This window comes from Mycteria americana, chromosome 5 (assembly GCF_035582795.1).
Source record: "Mycteria americana isolate JAX WOST 10 ecotype Jacksonville Zoo and Gardens chromosome 5, USCA_MyAme_1.0, whole genome shotgun sequence".
In the NCBI taxonomy this organism is placed as follows: Eukaryota; Metazoa; Chordata; class Aves; order Ciconiiformes; family Ciconiidae; genus Mycteria; species Mycteria americana.
In genome coordinates this window covers 8,584,486-8,605,277 of record NC_134369.1, presented here as the reverse complement: position 1 = coordinate 8,605,277, position 20,792 = coordinate 8,584,486, and the positions used below count along the sequence as shown (strand labels likewise).

Genomic DNA, 20,792 nt, shown 5'->3' with positions numbered 1-20,792 from the left:
GGGAAGACCCGGGGGCACCGGGTCCATTTTGCCTTCCCTCGTTGCAGGCCTCCCCCCCCCCCCCCCCCCCCCCCGCCGCCCCGGAGGTAGAGCTTATCTCCGACACCGAGGAACCGCGGGCCCGCCGGCACCCCGGGGATCGGGTCGGCATATGGTCGACACACGGCGTCGGGTTCTCTCTGCCCAGCTGCTCCGGGCAGCGTGTGGCCGGGGAGAAAACCGCGGGCGTAACGGTGACTACCCTGCCTCCTTCTCGCCTCCCTTACAAGTTGTCCCGACCCTGTGAGCTGAATGAGACGATGGTTTCCTTCTAGAAAGTACTTGTCCTAAAGGGGAAGGAAGAACATTTTCTTAATGAAAAAAATTAAGTTCGGGAAGCAGACTTTTAATGATGTAAAGACGTTTCCTCTTTAAAAAAAAATAAAAAAGCTTAGGTTGGTGCTGTAGACTTCAGTTTTTGTAATCTCAGTCAATCCTTGTTAGCAAAATCCCTAAATATTAGTCTAGACAAACTCAGTTCACACTGCGCCTTTAAATGTGTAGCATACTTCTCTTGACAATATTTTTATGCAACATGTTGGAATTAAAGCAACTTTTGGTCATTTTTCATACCCTTTGAACTGTTTAAGTAGAGCAGCAGCCAGGCTGTACAGACATCGGTGGGAAGAAGTGGGAGTGTTGTTCCTGGCATATTGTTCCCATTAACCACCAGTGCAGGAATGGTGTGGGACAATCGGGGCTGAACAATAAACATGGAGAATTTATTTAAATTTTAACATGGACGGCAGAGAAGCAACAGACTTTCTGGGTAGGTGAGACAAGCATCTAATCTACAAAACTACTCAAGACCTGTGCGTCAGTCTGGTTTTTTGTCTATCCCGGTCATCAATGTTTCTACAAAATAGTCAGAAGGTTAGTATTTTGCCCTTTTCTGCACTTCCGTAGGTGAGGTCAAATTTGTAACATGAGTGTCCATAGTTGTCAAAAGGGAGAGAGACTTGTCTTTGCACTTGGGCAGTACATGTATGAGCCCTGGAACAATCCAGCTCCCTCTGTCAATGCGGTGTTAACTTCTGCAGCGCCACTGTAAGCAATTATATATTTCACTGAAATAATTGAACTATAGATGAGATGTATCAAGTGTGAGCTAATTTACATAGTCCCTTTTGAAATTAGAATTTACCTCTCAGGCAAAGGTTTCAGTATGATTGCATGAGTTACCTTCTTCATTTTGGCTTGTAATCAGCCCCCATATAACTTGGAATGGCCCACAGTACTTAATGTATTCCCCTCAGCCATTGATTGGGGCTGATATGTGAACAAGTATTACTGTTCTGAAAGGGGGGGAAATTAAAAGGAAAATTGTAAAAGATGCAGTCATGTCTTGGGCATTGGTTAATACACCTGTGCTTTTACCACAAATGGTTAATATCCTCTTACAGACTGCATACATTTACAATTTCCATTTTTAAACTTTATGCCCAAAGTTCTTAAATGTTGCATATAGAGTTTTTCTATTTTAACTTGTTATAGGATTGGTGCCTGAAGCCAGCTCATAACGTAGTTTAAACTCAGAGTTATTTGAGAGATTGTGAGCATTTGTATAATGGATACAAGTATAATTATCTGTAAGTAGTTGTTCAATATAAAATTAACTATAAATGTTAAGGAATTATCTCTGAAGTCAGTGGAACAATTTTGGAGGTGAAACACTCATTCTTTTCTGTGCATGTTCAGCAGTTGTGCCAAAGTAAAAGAAAATAGGCTGTTTAATATAATGGTTTGGTGTTCATGGGCTGCAAAATGAATAAACTATGAAATGAAATCACTGCAGGATTATCTGACCTTGTCTGGTATTATAATATTTGTGCCTCAGTTTCTCTTTTAATTTTAATCTACCCAGTTCCAGAAATCACAATGTTATGTTTGTATTAGTCTTAGCTAATCATCCTCTGGTCATAATGACTTTTGAAGCTGTTGATCAATCTCAAGTCAATTTGATAATCTTTCATCACTAGAGATATCAAAATTAAGTTAGTTCAAGATTTGTTAAAATCAAATGGGTATGTAGGGGAGAGAGAGCAGGGTAAAACAGACTGAACTCAAACACTACCTATGGCTTTGGACAGCTACTGGCTGGTAAGTCAGCATATAGTTCAAACTAGCCGTAGGATTTGCTGCTTTTCCCCCTTCTGACAGCAAAACAAAAGTAGGTAAGGGACATGGCAAGTGTGAGGAACTTACCATGAAAGTCTAGGATGTGTGGAGACAGACAATGAAGTCATGGAGAAGATCTGGGACTGTTGTCCCAGAATGGGAGGTATAGGACCCACATCTGTAGGAAACTAGGCTTCATTAGTTGCTTAAGTATCTTAAATCATTATGTAAGAATGTATAGATGCTATTAAGTTCACTGGAGCTGAACACTTAAATATGTTAAAAAGTTTTCTTGTCTTGTTTAACATAAGATAATTTATATGTAGGTTGGGTATTTTAGACATTTTTGTGAGAAGATTTAACATTTTAGTAGATACTTTATTTAAAACTGTCACATAATATTGTGCTGTGTTGTCATAGAAGTATAGGAAAAGAATTATTTAAGGAATTAACCGGACTACTGTGTACATATTAATACAATAAAAAACGAGTACAAATGATGGAGTGGCCCCTTGTTATTTTATTCTTTTACGAAATTGCTGAAACATCCAGACTTTTTTGATTTTAACTACATTTTTTACTTCTGTAGACAATTGGTATTTTTCAAAGTATTGTTCAGAGTTTTTTGGCTTTTTTGTTTGTATTGGTTTTATTTTGCTATACATGTGTCCAAAAGAGCAATGCACTGGTTATATAAAAATCAGACGGCAAGTCTTTTTAAGGTTATTTACTATCTAGAATATTCAAAATATTTGAGAAATTACAATTTTTGCAACAAATACCTTTTTATAGTTGGAAAGGCAAAGTTATTTAGTATAATTCTTATCTGGACAAATATGTCCCTATCTGGACAGCACTTATGTTTGTTAAACTTAAGCATACGCTGTAGTGCTCTTCTTGACACAAAGCACTACACCTGAATTAGTCTGTTAGCTCACTTGTTTGTTTATTTAATTAATGGTTTTCTAAAAGCATAGTCTTCTCTGCCTTCTTGTTTGTAACTGAGAAGAAATAGGATTCATGGCAATAAAGCCTGAAGAATGCACTAGATCACCTAGTCTGAATTTTTATAAATTACAGGACTGTTCAGAGTCCAGTATGTTCTGTCTGACTGTCAATATTAAAAGATGGAAAATTCCTCACTTGTGAGAAGGCTGCTTCAACAGCTAATCATCCTACTGTTAAAAATTGTCCCTAATTCTAAACTGGAATTTGCCTGACTTCTATTTCCAGCCATCAATTCTTCTTACACCTTTTGCCTTAAACTGTGGTGGTTTAGCATCTAATATATACCGACATAAACAAGCACTGAATATTTACTTGTTCTTGATAAATTTAAGAGATTGAGTGCATTAGAGTCATGCACAGATAGGTATTTTGTCTTAAATGATTTTTGTAGTTGTTCTTTCTTCATTTTCCTCACTTTTTTATGTGGCAATTAATGAGTAATTAATTAATATGGCAATTAATAATTCACTATTTCACTATGGGGTCTCACCAATACTCCTTCTGGTGTACTGTTTTCATTCTGACTGTTTAAGTCAGTACAGTGAGAAGAATTTTTTCCAAATGAAGTTTTCTGTCAGAGCTGTAGTAGGCAGCTGACTCAAAAGAATGGTGTAAGTGAAAATTCTGAATTCTGTCTCTTGGGAACAATTGTTTTGTCTGTGAAAGATAAAATAGTTTGTTCAACCTTGAACAATATTGGGCTTCTTTTTTAATCTAGATATTAAAAATCCTTGGAAGAGATAGGATTATTTAAAACTGATTAATGGGGGGGGGGGTGTTGTTTCATTTTTTTAAGGTGTCAGAGATCTGAATGTTAAGTTCTTCCAGAAGTTGTTTTAATTGGGTCAGATTTGCAACAGCAAAAAGAAAAACAAAGTTTTGTCTCCCAGGAGATGTGGATATGATAGACTAAATGTCATAATGATGTGAACAAATGAGATGTAACATGCACTGAAAATATATGTTTTCCATTAAATTTCCACAAAAATGATTGAAAACGTCTTGGGAATTATTTAAGCAATTTACAATATTGTTTAAAAAGGTACATCTGGGCACACTGAGTACAGTCTTTTGTCGTTCATTAGCAATGTATTTAATGAGGGTTTTTTTAAGTGATAGATAGTTAAGGTAACAGACAAGTGACAGATTGTTTGTCTTTAACGATTTCCCTATTTCAGGCCCATTACAAAGCAATTAGAAATCTGACAGCATTTTTACTCTGCATTACTGATCATCGAAAGTGATGAGAAATGAGAGGTGATGAATATTAATTGTATATTTTCATATAATTATCATAAATTATTACCTTGTCTAGTGTGCTGCAGGTGGAGTAAAATCAATGGATGAAAATTCAGTCAAATATGATAATTTGAAAGATTTCATGACTTAGTTTTTGTCTTTAAAGTGCAGTGTCAATCAGTCTAAACCAGGCATAGATTAGCTGAGGGAAAGACAAAGGTACAAAGGTACTCATACCTTTCCTCGCTTTGGTAGCCCTGATCAGCATGGCATTTACTCTTGTGCCCTGTGACAAATTATTTATCTCTCTTCTGTAGCCTGCCACATTTACCCTGGAGTTATATCTACACCTGTCCAACTTTTTTCCATAAATATTTACTTAATGTTTGAACCTTAAAACAATATTAAAAGCCGTGCACTTGGCTGAACCAAGAACCAGCTATTCTCATCTTTTTTTCATCCACTTGGTATATATGCATTGTAACATATCACTTACTTGCATTGTGCTTTTATTCTCAGGTGACCTCTGCCTCTACCAAAAATGAGGAGTGTTCACATGATTTGTTTGTTTAAAGTATGGACCTTCATTCAGATTTTGTTCTGAAGATGCAGTCATCAATAATAAACGTCCATAATAAACAAACGTTACAGAATCTTACTTGGTTCCACTCTTTAAGTAATAAGTCTTCATGACCCTCATATCACTGGTGTTGAAAGTTCAAAGGATATCATCAGTTCCTTTTCAGACAGGGAGAAAGGAGGCACAAAGATTGTAGTGTTAAAATAACAATTTTGGTGTTCTGTTTTGGAATATGAAACTCCTATAACTTACAGTACTTATCTTTATAATGCATCTCCTGTGTTCAGAGCAGACTTTATTTACAGTTAGTGGAAAAACTACAAAAACAGATCACGGGTGCTCCAAATCAGGTATCTAGAAAGTGTGGCTAGTGTTTGTGTTTTTCCTGGGAAATTTTGGTTGATATGACTTATTCAATATCACTTTAGAATTTTAAGACAAAGACAAGAATGATATCCAACTTATCGGGGGGGGCAGACCTTAGCCATGAGACAATTCTCTCTTTTCCTGCATTTCCCTGCACATTTCTGGCTCAGTGAAGTGCGTGAATTGGAGGAATCATAAAACCAAATGATTATGTCACTAAATCTATCAGAATCCATGTACTTAAAGTCAAATAAAAACTGCATGTGCAAATTTCTATTTTTATCTTGATTTTCAGTGCTTGACTTCACAAGCTTGATAATTTAAACAAACTGCTTTTGAAAAATCAGTTAGCATTATTAACATGGTATTTTACCTTCTGAAATTGCTGTGTTAGTAAGAAAGAATAGGGAGTGGAGTGTTTTCTCATGGTGGCAAGCCTAACAAGCAGCTACTGTCTTAATTTGGTCTGGTCTATGAGCACAAGAACTTAAGAGCAGCCAAACAGGGTTAAACACGTACTTAGCCTTCTATCTCTGATAGTGGCCAGTGGTGGAGTGAAAAGATAACAAGAAACAGCACTAGTGTAGAGAAACCCTTCAGGTGTTAAATCCTCCGAGATGTGAATTTTTCATATATATATTAAATTACTCCCTGGGCTAACAATATGTAGTTACTAGCACACTATTGTTTGAAATTAAGGGTCTTGTTCATCAATAAACTAACATTACTTGGTTACACTTTGTCAGTATCGTATATTCTAATCCCCATTTTCATCATAACGGGATTTCCTTTGAGACATTGTCATGCTATAAAAAGCCCCATTCCCATACTGATTGCCTGCAAATGAAAAAGGTATCATGACTAGGCTGGTACCACAATGTCCTTGCTGCTGAGGCCTCATGGTCATTTTAATGAATCTTATTTATGCTGTATGTAGTCAAGGTCCAACTTTGTTCAAGTTTAAATTATACATACATAAAAATCAACTTGTTTTTTTTCCCAGTTATATGCCTGTACATTTTATAGTAAATGTTTTCATATGTTGTCATTTCAATCCCAGTTCTGTCATGTAGGCTCAGTAGAATTACTTATAAAGAATTGTGAGATTCTAAGAAAGGAATACTTCTCTGTGATACACATTGTTCTCAATGTCCCTCTGCCACTCCAGAAGAGTGCATTTTATGGCTTTCCTTTTTTCATGTCTGTCACAGAACACAGAACAGTATTAATACTCATCCACTCTCTCAGTATTAAAATTGCAGTTATGCCTGGATTGCATGTGGATTTTTCAAACAGAAGGACCTCTTTTCTTCCTGTCCCTCTTGTACATATATGTTCATATTCTGCATAGTCACATGCTGCTAACCATGTGTATAAAGCCATGTTATGTCATATTTCTTCTTTTTTAAATTCCTGTAGTGAAAAGACTGAATAAGACTCCTTTTGTTGATATACCTTGATCTTTATTCTGATGTACTTAAACCAAATACTCAGATGTTTGAAAACCCTTATCAGAAACAGACATGTTTAATGTCACATTGGTTACTTGCTAATGCAAACTGCGATATACACAAAGGCAATGGAGCAACAACTGTGGCATCTATAAAACTTGCAAACATGACAGATTGACAGTATTTCACAGTTTATGTTAAAACCAGCTACTTGAGAAAGGTAATTATAAAATGAAACATTTCATTCTGGTATTTAGATTATTCATTTTATTTTAATTGGCCTTTTCCAAGATAATTGGATATGTTTCCACATGTTTGTTGAAGAGGAGCACTGGGCTAATTGGCTTTTTGCTTATTTTCTTTAGAGATACAGTTTATAATTTATCATACTTTTGATTAACGTTTTTCCATTATGTGGATTCTTTTAAAGACTAAAGTACTTTCCAAGTATGGCGACAAGTAGTAAAATGCCTTTTAGCGTTACAGGAAAGAATACAGTTGCTGTACTTCAAGTACCATTTCATTATATATTCCTATAATACACGTATTTTTCAGTCTTAGCTTAAGCAAAACTCCTGTTGTCTTTTCAGTTTGCACTGAAAGGGGTAGCTTGAAGATACAGCTATGCTGATCTAATGACTAGTTGCCACTGAAAGCGGTAAAATTCTTCTGCCATGCTTTTTCACCCGCTTCAGTCATGTACTCTTGTTGCCCTTGCATCAGCACTGCCATTCATGTGACCACGCAGTGAAATAATTCATGGAGATAAATGAGCAAAAGTCTAATTCTGCCAAAAATTTTTTAATTTTCTGCTGATTTAGCTCCATGGAACAGATTTGTCATGCATCAGTGCCAGCACAGAGAAGGTGGCTGGAGAACTTGTCCAGGACAAGGGGAAAAGATGGAAGAGGGGAGCAAATCTGCCCATTGTGATGTCACCTAGCCATTAGATCATATTACTTTATCATCAAATTGCATTGAGCTAGACTGAGTAAAAGTTATAAAAGTCAGCACATGGTAAATGACACTGTTTTGAGATAATGCATATCACCAATGAATGTTTGAAGGTTAAGATATATAAAAGAGGAATAGTACTCAGTCACAGAAGATCAATCCAGTTACTGAATAAAATTTGCATTTCTTTCTGATTTCTGTAACTGGTACTGAGATTCATCTAGTTTAACATTAAAATTATATTTCAGCAATAAAGTTGGCTTATTTTGGCTCATAGAATTACTTGGTTCTACATTATTATGTTATTGTTACCTTAATCTTGGTTTGGGGAGGGGGGGGGGTTGTTGTCCATTGATATTTCAGGCAAGTTCAGGGCCCATTGTGCTAGACACTGTACACACATATTGTTAAAAAAAATCCCATCACCAAAAAAATTAGTAAATCTATTTAACAAAAGATCTAGAAGAAAGAGTAATTCAAGCAATTTGGGAGGGCAATGAAAAGCAACCTATTTTGCATAACTGGTCAAATGGATCGGTTTGTACAATTAAAAGGTTTTGTAGCTGTTTTCAGTGAATGGGATGTTTAAAGTTTGTCGTGGTGATCTGTAGGACCCAGTGGTATGTCTGCATTTTTTAGACTGTGAAAATGATAATATATATTTCAAATACAAACATTTGTTTAAGAAATGCACAACAGGGCCTCAATCCTGCAAAGAGGCATATATACTTCTATTTGCACTGAAGTAATAGACACATCGACATGCTTTATATTAAACGACTGTGTCAGTATTTGCAGGAATTGGCTCTTAAACTGTAAAGGCCAGCTTCAGATTTGCTTTAGCATTTACTGCTACTGTTAGTTTTGCTGGTAACTGTGATTGCTAAGCTGTTACAGGTATCAACCCATAAACTGTTGTCTGAAAAACAGTACAGCTGGCTGTGTAAATTGTACATTGTTTCTTTTCATTAAAAGAAAACATATATTCAAATGTTGATCTTTATACAATATTAAAGCAAGCAGTCACTTTAAGAGCTTACTTTGTAAGTTTTTCTCAGCAGAGCTTTTGCAGTAACAGTGAAAGATTCCTTCTCACAGGTAACTTGCACATCAGATGGCAGATCTCATGCATAAGAAAGTATAATTTAAGGGTTTCTCAACTGACCACCAGTCTGTCTCAATCGATGACAGGTAAAATATTAGACTGTATATATGTCCAAAAGCCAGTGATCTATTTTACGTTTATGTAAATTCTGACCCAGATTCAGGTCATTTTATCTCAAGGTCTATCACATAGGGTTTTTTCCTAAATTAAAGAAAAAGAACCCTTCCTGTTAAAAAAAATAAAATAATTACAAAGCTCCTGAGTTCTCGGTGATGTCTTTGTAGAAACAACTTCTGAAGCACAATAGTTGTTCCATTCTAATAGGGGTAGAGGAGATAGAGGGCAGCATGGAGAAGACAAGAAGAGAAGAGGTGGTTTTATGGAAAATCTGTATGACTTTATTTCAGGTATTTCTGATTTTATTATATATACAGATAATCAGATTAATCTAACTCCACAGAGAATGTATTTTCTTTCTCTATTTATAGCCTCCAAATTTCCCTTTCAATTCCAAATCTTGCTACTCCAGAAAGGAGCAATATGCAAAGTATACACGCATCCAAATGACACTCTGTCTAAAACCCACCATGTTCTCACAAGCTGTAGAGAAAATTATGATACAAGATTGGTTCAATTTTCTAATCGCTATTTAATCATCAGTCTTAACTATTAACAAAAAGCTTATGCTTTCATTTTAGTTACAATCTTTTGTACTTCTAAACAGGAAATGGCAGGCAACAGAAGTCTAATAAGTGCTCAGGAAAAATGCCATATGGCATGTGCATCATCTCAAAAATATGATGAGCTCTTAACTTTGCAAATGTCTTCATGCCACATGGATGCACAACCTACATTAGCAAAAAATGTGTGAGTAAAGCCGTGGCAACTTTTCACTCATGTCATTTGTCAAAGATGTTTAATTTGCTGCCGTGTGGTAAGTTGTAAAAATATAATTGAGTATTTTGTTAGCATCAGTCTCAGACTAAAGATGAAGAGAAGTAAAACATTTAAAATATTTTTATGTTTTCTCTGTATAGTATACTCTGAGTTTCACTCAACTAAGGGGAAAAATATCTCAAAACCCTACAGATAGGTTGATTTTCAATTTTTGTCTTTATTTAAAATTTTAGTCCTTTCAGTGTTTGTGAATCCTTCATTCCGGATCCATCCACAGCTGACTTAGTGGTCCTGGAATCTGTAAAATAATTTTCTTTGTCTTCTCATGTTTCTTCGGCTCTTTAGATACCAGTTCTTCCTCTTCAGTCAGACGGCAAACTGGAACGCTGAGTCATGGTGTTAATAATTGATTTCAGTCAGGAGGGTTGATGATATTTTTGTACCAAAGAAAGTATAAGAATGATTACAAATTACAAGATACTGCATGTACTTATCGAAGGGAAGAGATCCCACTGTGTCCTGAGAGCCCTCGCCAGAGCGCAGCGAGGGTTGACTGCTCCCTGCGGGTCGGGGAGCTGGGGGCCGGGCCTGACAGCCAGGCCGCGGGGCAAGGGCTTTGCCAGGCAGGGCCCAGCTGGGGTGGCAGCCGGCGACAGCCAGAGCCCGGGTCATCAGGCAAGCCCGGGGTGACGAGGCAGGGCCGAGGTCGAGCCAGGAACACGAGGCAGTAAGCCGGGGTCAGGCCCAGGTCTGGTGTCAGGGCCAGACACAGCCAGCGGTCGCCAGGCCCAGCCGGGAAAGTCGGCCCGTGGGCCGGGCCTGGGTGCAGATCAGCGGGGCCTGTGGCCAGGCGTGGGTACAGGCATGGCTGCCACGCGGGTGGGGCCGCACCTCAGGCAGGGCCGAGCACTAGGGCTTCGGCTGAAAGGCAGCTCCCACAGAAGGGGGCCAGCCTTGGCTGAGGCCGCCCTGCAGAGCTGTCTGGCAGCTCCCCACAGTCACCGGTGGGGAGGGGCAGCCCTCAGCTGCGCTATCTCTAAGCTGGCCCTGAGCCCAGCAGCCGGATCCCCAGGAGGGGGATGCAATCAGGGCCCTTCCAGCCATTTAAGATCCCAAGGTGCTGCTACCCTTTTTTCTCTGCTTCGCAGAAAGGCATGGGAGCAGATGGTAGCCACTTTAACTCTGCAAGTATAAGTGACACCTAAGTTTCAAACTTTTACAGCTTTTTATTTGCCTTGTTATCTACCTAACTAGTAAAACTGTGCTATGATGACTCAATTAACAATGTCTTTGTGAGCGCTTATTTTGGTCAAGGAAATGGATGTTCTCATTTTTTGGGCTGATTTCTTTTCTGAAGTGTGGCAGCTTCATTCCTCAGGCATTGAGTAGGTTTTGTCTGTTCCAGGCACTGAAAGAAAATCCTGTTTCTCTGGCATTCGGGATGAGACAGAAGAGGCGTATTGGGTGCTGTCTAGTTTCTTGGCTAAGTAAGATGAGATAGCAAATGCTGTCAGATTATTGTGATATTAAAAAAGGATTGTTTAAACATTTTCTTCTGCATTAGGCACCAGTTGCCTAACTGAGCAGGATAGTTTCTTTTCTTCTCTTTGGGGTACGGGAGAAAAATCTTTCATGGCCAGAGGTCTGTGGGATGCCAGGGTTTCAGTGGGGAAGTGACAGAGAAAGGAGAAGCAGTTTCTTTCTATTCATCGACTCAGAGATCCAGGATAAAATTTTCATTGAAACCTTTGGCAAAATTCCCAACAATTTTAGCGGGACATGAGTTTCACACACAGCCTGCACTTGTTAGGTTATTACTCAGAGTGTACTCATTTAGAATAGATTGTAATTTTGTGATAGACTGTAATTGGAAAGAGTATTAGGAGAAAAGGGGAAGATTTGGCTTTCCTAATAAAAGGAAAATGATCATCACTTTTTCTTTCCAACTGCTGTATGAGTTGAGAACAGTTTAGTTTACTTGGCAGGTGTGAGGTTTGCAGCATTATTTGTTGAAGAAGGTCCTTCCCAAAGTGATACAGATTATGTGTGTAAAGCTGCTCTTTGTTGGGTGCAATATTATGAAGGCAGTTTCCCAAACGTATTAAATTTACTAAACTATTACGCTTTGGTTTTTTATCATGTAAATGATGTATACTGTGGGTTTCCTGTATAATAAACTTAAATTTAGAATTTTCATAAGTCTTATGATGATGTTAATGCAGGCCTGTACCAGAAAGTGTTTCAGGACCATAATACATGAAACATCATGTTTTCATCTATCAATATAAAGATACATTAATATGGTTATCTGGAGCATACATGCATGTAGTGCAACAATAACGAAAGTGCACACAAATATGAAATATATAATATTATAGCTGGAGAAAAATACTTTAACAATGCAAACAAATAATGAGTAAATATACAATTTGCTTAACCCCTCCATTGTGGTTAAGATCTGATATTGCCATTATTTTAATTTTTAATACCATTGGTAGATAAATAAAATACCTTCGCCGTGCAGATAATGCTTTTCTTGAGAAATCCAACATGAAGTGCAAGTACAAAAATAAAAAGGTAAATTTAAATATGTAAATTTCAAATAGGAGAATATTAAAATAAATCACTATATCTTTTGAACAACTACTGAAAAAAAGAGAGCAAAGAATACATGCTTGTCAAATATGCAGTATAAATAAATAATTTAGGTGAAAATGGATGACTAGATGTAACAAAGAGACGACCAAATAATGAAAGGCTAAAGGGTGGTTGTTACATCTGATGTACTTCATTGTATATTGTAAGTAATTGCTATCCATAAAAAATTCCATGGCTTCTGTATAAGAAAAAGAGACAATTTGACAGGCAACACTAGTAGTAAGCGACAGCAAGTACAAATCCTTGGCAACTGTCATTATCCTGCTGTTGAATTCACATCCAAAACTGTGTGATAACTTTGACCTGTATAGCTGTTACTGAACCAATGTCTGTTAAAGTAACTATATTTTTCACTTATGGAAAAAAATATTAGCCATGTGCAGATTTATGTCTTAGAAAACTATATGGACTATTTACTTTTCTTTAGTATACTGTTGTTTTCTATTTAAAGAAGAAATATGGAGAAATGTGCTTTAGTTAGACAATAATGAAAAATTAGAAAATTGAACTAGAGCAATAGAATAAAAATTTTGTTCTGATGTAGCTAAACAGTTTCAGCACGTAGAACTAACTGAAAGTAAAAGTTCTTTTTGTAATAATTACAAAATACGTCAGTGCTTTGGCCATGAATAAACAGCAGGTTAATTGCTTTTAAATGGGAAAAAAGTTGTTAGAACTCTTTAGGTTTTTAGTTTTTTTCTTTTCTTTTCCTGTTTAAATTTCTGGTTTCAAAATCTTTTCTCTCTGTATCTCTATCTGGGCATCTTTACTTGTGCTGTAAAAATAGGATCACAACATCTCAGGGTTAGCAGCTAGCAAAATTTACCATTGACTAAGAAGAAATTTTGCTTTTATATGGAGTACCAAGCTGTTTTTCCTGACTAGTGAATGCTATTTCACATTGGCTCTTTCATGAGGTTTCCACATATTAGGACCTTCATTTTATGGCGTTTAATCTCCAGAAGGATGGGCCACCAGGGTTACGTCTAAATTTGAGTTTTCTCAAAGTATAAAAGAGCTCAGCAGTGCAAGAGTAAGGTTCCTCTTGGTAATTGCGTGCTTGCATTTTCTGTTTGAAACCACCTCTGTTAAGGAATTGGAGTGTATGCATAAATACCCTAAGGTTTACATACACTGTACGTATAAATAGTTGTTATGATGGTGGGAAATTTTAAGAAAAAGCTGGACGAGGACTAGGGAACAATAGTAGTAGTAGTCCTGTAGGTATTTTCCTTGTATAGTGTAATTTGGTGACAAGAAGTTTTGTGGGTAGTATATATTGTTGAAAAGTAGTAGCCCTTTGCTACACCAAACCACTTACATAATGGTTTACTTGTCATGTAAACAAGGCAATTCCTAGTTAATACTAACAGTACTGTTAATATTCCATCAAAATAGTTCATGAGGAGTAAGTAAGGATGCTATCTGCTAAAGAAGGAAGTTATCTACAGAATTAATAATGGCAATTAATAGATTTTTATTGTTTAAAGAAATTTGTTTCTGGTTTTGTAGTTATTTTCTGCTCTTGAAGCGGGTAACAAAACAGTCTTTTAAGAAAAAGAGTATTTACAAAAAGTAATGCCCTCTTGCTGTCACTAGTCAGAATTCAAAACTCGGCATAATGTGTTCAGGCTCATAATACTAAAAAGCGTTTTCTTTGATTGTGCTTCAATATTTAGTATTCCTGTCATAGTTTAAGGATTTCCTAGGTAAACATACTGCTATCCATGTGGACAAATTTTGAAGTCCACATTTGTTGTGACATCATTTTTGTAATTTATAATGGGAATATTCTGACACTTAAGGATTATTTGAATATGAAAGAAGAATGAGGGCTTGATGTCATCCGATTCCTTTCTTGGTTCTTCTTGATCTTTGATACTGCTGTTGGCATAGTTATACCAGTGCTGATCTGGGTCTTCCAAAGACTGCATAAAATTAGATTGTGTGATCTTCATATGGGTGAATATTCCATCTAGACTTTTGGCCTACGGTATAAAGTAATTTTGTGCCATTAATAGTAGCCTCAAATTGGCAGTTGGAGGCTTTTGTTCTCATTGTTTTTAATGTTTTTGTGCAAATAAAACCTTTTTTTTTTAGCTTTATGAGATAATTTACTGTTCATTTTGTATGAAGGAAGGCTAGCACAGACTCAGTGCTATTGCAATGTAGTATAGCTGAAATACCTACTGTACTTCACCATAATCCTGTCCTACAGCACTTTATACAGTTCCCATTCTGATCCTAGCTTGTGCAAAGATTAATTCAGCTGAATTCTAAAATAATTTTATAGTTTGCAGAAATAAGAATCAGGATGAAACTATTAACGCAGTTTCATAAGGTGTTTTCCAACTTTAATTAAGTTGTTGTAGGCTTTTCTGAACTCCTTACAGTCAATCAGTACTAATTTCAAGTAGATGAAAGACCAGAGCACAAAGATAAAATTTTAACTATATTTATCATATTTCTGTTTCAGGAAATATCTCCCTGCCTATGCAAAAATAGCTGTTAGAAATATTGAAGGGAAGCAAAGCTCTAGACAACTGTTTGCCCATAACATTTGCCTGGTATGTTATGGGCAATGGTATCAAGAAGGTCGAGACTTCAAGATTGTTCTACACATCAGACAAAATCAGTTCAGAGCTGCGATGGAGTATCAGACATATAGACAGCTACAAATCAAGCAGTACAGACAATTTCTGTCTTATATCGCCATACAAGAGAAACAGAGCTGAAAGTGTTCCTTCAGGTCAGCTAAGGTAATCAAAACTCTTCTCTGTTGCTTTTGATCATGACTACTGCAGTTCAGTCACCTTGTAATGGTGATTCAGTTGATATTCTAAAACAGATCTTGCTAATATTTATTAAGATTTCTTGACCTAAAAATTTCTCAGAGTATATCCTTTTTAAAACTGTATTGATTTCATCAAACATTTCTGATAGACAAATAAAATGACAATAAACCAGGCATCCTAGTTTGCTTTACAAATTTTTAATATACTTAACAATAGATAGGTAATATCCATCAAGTTTACCCTCTGTAAAGAAGAATGTGATTCTCCATAATTAATCCAAAATGAATTGATTCTTCCTGTCTGGAAAATCCAAGAGGACAGTTGGATTTGCAATGTACCATAAAGGTGATTAAAGTGAAGACCTGGTGAACAAAAGTGTATTTTCATGTGTTTAATGTAGATCTCCTCATCAAAAGCCTTTTGTTGTTAGTGTATTTTGAGTATGTAAATTGTTGTAAACTGAGACAAATCTAGATGATTATAGTTATCATGGTATCCCCTCATTTGTGTGCAAATGTGACCTCAAATAGATACAAATGGCTCTTAAATTTCTTTTTTGTAAATGTTTTCTGAAAATGCTTTATCCCAAACTGTTAAAGTATTTGTAATTGCTAATTTTGTATGATAAGACATGTATTTTAATATACTTGTCCCTTGGTGTATTCTTAAACTCTAAAAGAGTTTAAAGTCTTAAACTCTAAAACCAAAAAGAAAATATATAGTTACTTTTTTAGGGGGCCACGTTCTGGTTTTCTTATTTATATGGTTTAGTACTCAACAATAAAGTAGCTTCGCTGATTTAATAGCATGACTTGCTTTAGAAATGTTAAAAAAAATACAAAAAACCCAGGATTCTTATGTGGTTATTTTGTCCTTCAAGAAATGTGGAAACTGTAAAATATGTGAGATTACCTACATACCATTACGGTTTAACTGAAGTATCAGTTCAGTGCTAACTGAAATGAATGGAAAAATTTCCAAGGTTTTTCATGGGAGAGAAATTCAAATCTTAGGCCTCATAGCAGTTTTGAGTTCTGCATGGGAACCTCTTGTTGCAGACTAGGAAGGACGGAGGCCGTATGTCACAAATGTTCTTGCTGAAGTATGACATTTTGTTACAAATCTGCTTCCCTCCCTTTTTTTTTCTTTTTAAAAATAGTCTTACTGTGGTATTATTCAGAAGTTGTCTGTGGTATGAGCATTTTAAAATAGTATTATGATGGTTTTTTAATTGAGTATTAGTTTATTGAATTTTATTCTGGCAGCTGCATTGAATATATTTTGCTATCTGGGAAACAGAAACAATTAACAATAAGCCCCACTCTGCAGTCACTGTACAGGCATAATTGCTGTCAATTTGATTGAAATTTTGCCTGAGAAAAGACAGTCATCAGTTCTTACTTTTTAAACTAGAAGCAATAATCTACATAGTAAGTGCTGAAAGCACTCTTTAATTACAAGTTTTTTCAGAATAAACAACATTTTTTTCTATATTTAATTGTGCTGATAGATTTTGAGGAATACTTTTAAAATTAGGTGATTTATTTTCTTATGAATTTCTTAAGATATTGCATAAAAGGACTTCATAGTGGAATTAAGCAACCGCTTTCCAAGTGTTCCAGAAGTTCTGAATAAACTCAATTTGGGATAGATTAAGTATATTTTGCTTGTAGCAGTCCAAATTCTCTGTATTTTCTATATTTATAACTTAGATACTGTGAAGTAGATTCTTATACTGTGAAGAATTTTAATGACCATATGTTCAGATTGTCTTTGCACACAATTATAATAAAAGTTCTAAAAAACAAGTGAAAAAAAAAGGAAAAGACAAATATCTTGGATTGTTTCTTTAATATCCTAAACTGGATTTTTTTCAACAGAATTAATTGTGCTCTGTGTTTCAAAACTCTGGCATGTCCAGAGGGCATTTGAAGTATCCAAAGTTATTAAACAGCAGCCAAATGTAATCAGTCATAGCTTACAAAAATGGCACAAGAAAGATCTTTGCTAAAGTTTCTGTGTCCTTAATTAAGCCAGTAACCTCTAATAGAAGTTTTGTTGCATGCATAAACTTTATTTGTAGCTTTTGCTTCAAACCCTAACATAAATCCTTTTTTCCTTTAAAATAAGTTTACTTGAAACTTTTCTTCCTTTGTACACTATTCCTAAAATTTGTGACTTGTTAAAAATTCTTATAAACACTAAGTGAAATAAGTTACAGCATAACATACAATATTATTTGACATTAAAAGGCAAGAGCACAATACTTTTAAACCAATCTTTTTAAGGTTATGTGTTTTTCTCATCTTGTTATCCCATGATTTCTAGTAATAATCACTAAAATACTAAGTGACTTGTAGTGCAGTTCCTATGATTGGTAAATTAGTTGAGAGTGGGTTTTTATTTCCGATTTTTTTTTCTGACTGAATATTGAACATAAAATAAATATGTTTGTAATCAGTATTCCTTACCTCTTGCCTTCATTTAGCTGCTGGAAGAGTGCTCTGAAAAGCTGAATCTGAACATGGCTGCACGATGAGTGTTCTTGGCAGACGGCACTGAAGCACTAGAACCTAAAGACGTACCCCATGATGCCGACGTTTATATTTCAACTGCAGAGACCTTTTTATATCCATTCAAAAAAATAAAAGGTAAAAAAACAAAAACAAAACTGAGAACCCCCAGCAAATGGCTTAAGGGGTACAATTAAAAATTATTTTCGTCCTGTCTTTTTGCATGGTTTAACAAAACTAATGTTTACTCATTTACAGCTCAGTAAGAGGATAATGTGCTTAATGAAAGAAAAATCTACTGACAGCCACGTTTATTGCCCTTCATTAGCATTGGTACTTAATTTAATATAGATCTGAATAGACATTAGGGAGCCTGCAGGAGGTTAAATGGTGAAAATGTAAAGAGATTATTGAATTTACTGTTTAGTTTCATTGACATCAAACAGACATAATTAATGAGGTTTATTCCACTAGCAAAAATAACCCAGAATGTAAGATTGGATTCATTAATGTCATTGTTTAAAAATTTTTGAAAGTTTAATACAGCAATATGGAATATCTACTTTACTATGCTTTATTAATTTTAGATTGTTTGGTAAGACCATTATTAAAATTTTTCTTCTTTCCTTCTCATTCCTTTACCAATGTGGTAATTATGTTTTATTTTTTACAAGGGGGGAAAACTATTTCTGAATCCTTTACAGTTTAAATGTGAATATAAATGTTTTTCTTGCCTGTCATATTTTAAGATAATGAAGTACATTGTGAGATTTCTGCAGTAAACTTGTAGTAACATTTTATAACATTAGCTTAAGTAGGATACAGTATCAAATTCAAGATACCAATTGGGTATTTTATTAAACTATTAATTCAACCGGCATTTGTGATAAAGAACTTTTAATTGATATAAGCTAATGTATAATAAAAAGCAAAATTATTATTAGGATAGTGCATGTGTAGGTAGGAATCTACAATTCCAGTGTACAATTCTAATGAGAAATGCAAATAAGATAAATTGTTTAACATTTGAAACATTTGGAACATGTGAACATTCCAATTTGTATAATCTTGTAGTGGTAAAATGTGATGTGTTTTTTAAAAAGTTAGGGATAGCAAAGAAGAAAAACAAAAGACAAATCATTCAACTAGTGTGGATATTTTATATATATGTTGTATACGTTTTATATATATATAATTCTTTGCACTTTGGGACATTTTTTTTCTTATGTACTTCCTTTAGAAACAAGCCTTGGGTTTTATTTTTCTACATAGTTTTTAAATAGCATTTGTTATCTTGGGAAGTATTAGGAGACATACTTTAGTGTTAAATATTTCATTCTGAATTTCAAAAAATACAAATTACCTTTCGCTAATTCTTTTACAGATTGATATTAGTTAGTACAAATACATTTCAAGAAGATATCTGTATAGTACTCGGTACTGGCTATTTGCCTAAGAAAATGACTACTACATAGCTCTCTGTAGACACATAAAAATCTAATCTAATATTAAAGGCTCTACTAATCTAATAGTAGAGCCTTTATGATATAAGTCCTGTAATTAAAGGTGTGTTTACATATTCATGGTGATATTCATGAATGAAACTTATGTTAGTAAGCCTGTGTCTTACATAATCAATTTTATATGTGATCAGCTGTTGTTTATAACATAAAAATTATTCCGAGTATGATACAGGTGATCCATTCACTGGAATGGCTATAATGAATGGCCTATATATTCAGTAAAGGGCAGATATTTGTATTATTCTTACAAAAGTATATGATAAAACTGCTATTGGTACTGTATGAATCATTGAAATGATCCTATTATTGCAGTATTTTTATATGAGTACTGCTATAATTTGTTACAAAGTCTTCACTGGTACTGTTATTATAGTTTCTCCACGTGTGTGACTTGAGTGTTATGATAGATTTTCAAATTCATTAAGCGAGTCTTTTTTTCTTTCTCTCATTTTCCTCTTGCAAGCCAAGTTCAAAACAAAAACTTCTGTGCTTTGTCTGCATATCTTTGGCTGTGTTTCATTGTGACATGCACTGCTGTTCTTTTAGCACCAAAATGTTGGCACACATTACTGAAAATTTCACACCATCTCTTGCTGGATCAGCAAGCTTAACCTACCAAAATCTGGTGTTGTTGAATGGTTTTTGACTGATAATCAATCTTTTTGCTGCTCGACAGTTGTTGCTGGGACACAGACTAGAGCAGGTGGCAGATGTGTCTTGTCTTTTGAGAAAAGAAAGAGTAGGTGAGCTTGGGCACAGAGTAACATATTGTGTGTCCATTAAAAGGGTAAGTATAACAGGAAGAAGTCACTGCTATAAGTAGAAAAGCTACCGATACCAGAAAATAGGCCTTTTTACACCCCTCTTTACAAGTTTAATAGAACTGGAAAATGACAGTTAATAGTGTAGAATTCCATATCTCAAAAATCAGAACTAATGTTAAAAACATTCATAAATTCTCTGTATAACATTCCGTAGTACTTTTTTTGCTTATATTTTTTTATTTATACGTAGTATGAATTAACAATGTATACATTTTTAAAAAGCTACAGGATGTTGAAGAGACGTTTTAGAGATGTATAAAGACACAGAGATAGATAGTACGTATTTTATATTTTCTTTCTCTAGCCCAAGACTGCGAAGAGAGCATAGAGTAGTATGACTTGTCAGTATAAACATACTGATTGCTGCATTTGAGTCCTTAACGCATAGGTAACGAGGTCAAATGTCAGTAGCAAATCCTTTTTGCATGGGAATGGAAGAACAGTGATGTACTGTAAAGCCCCAACCCTGCAAATATGTATAAGTGATCCCATGGAAATCAGAGAGACTTTTCACATGTGTAGTTACACATAAATATTTGCAAGATTAGCACCTGTGTGGAAATCTGTATTTCAAGTACTGTGTAAATCGCAAAGTCTGTCAGAATTGTATCATCTTGCATATACTTTCATTGCTTCAAGTGGTATAAATACCTGGATAAAATGTAATTCCCAGTGATGTTGATGTCTTGGTTTATTTGGATTTATTCACCTTCTCATCTTTC

At 35.2% G+C, this 20,792-nt stretch overlaps 1 protein-coding gene across 1 annotated transcript in view; it reads left to right on the top strand.

Moving 5' to 3' along the window:
* Positions 1-20,792, top strand: part of DCDC1 (doublecortin domain containing 1) — a 40,049-nt gene that overhangs the window by 258 nt on the left and 18,999 nt on the right. Inside the window, 5 exon segments of the mRNA XM_075501603.1 lie at positions 14,892-15,077; positions 15,080-15,174; positions 16,624-16,640; positions 17,182-17,246; positions 17,699-17,861. Coding sequence (XP_075357718.1) covers positions 14,985-15,077; positions 15,080-15,174; positions 16,624-16,640; positions 17,182-17,246; positions 17,699-17,861 — 433 coding nt within the window. The 5' untranslated portion in view covers positions 14,892-14,984.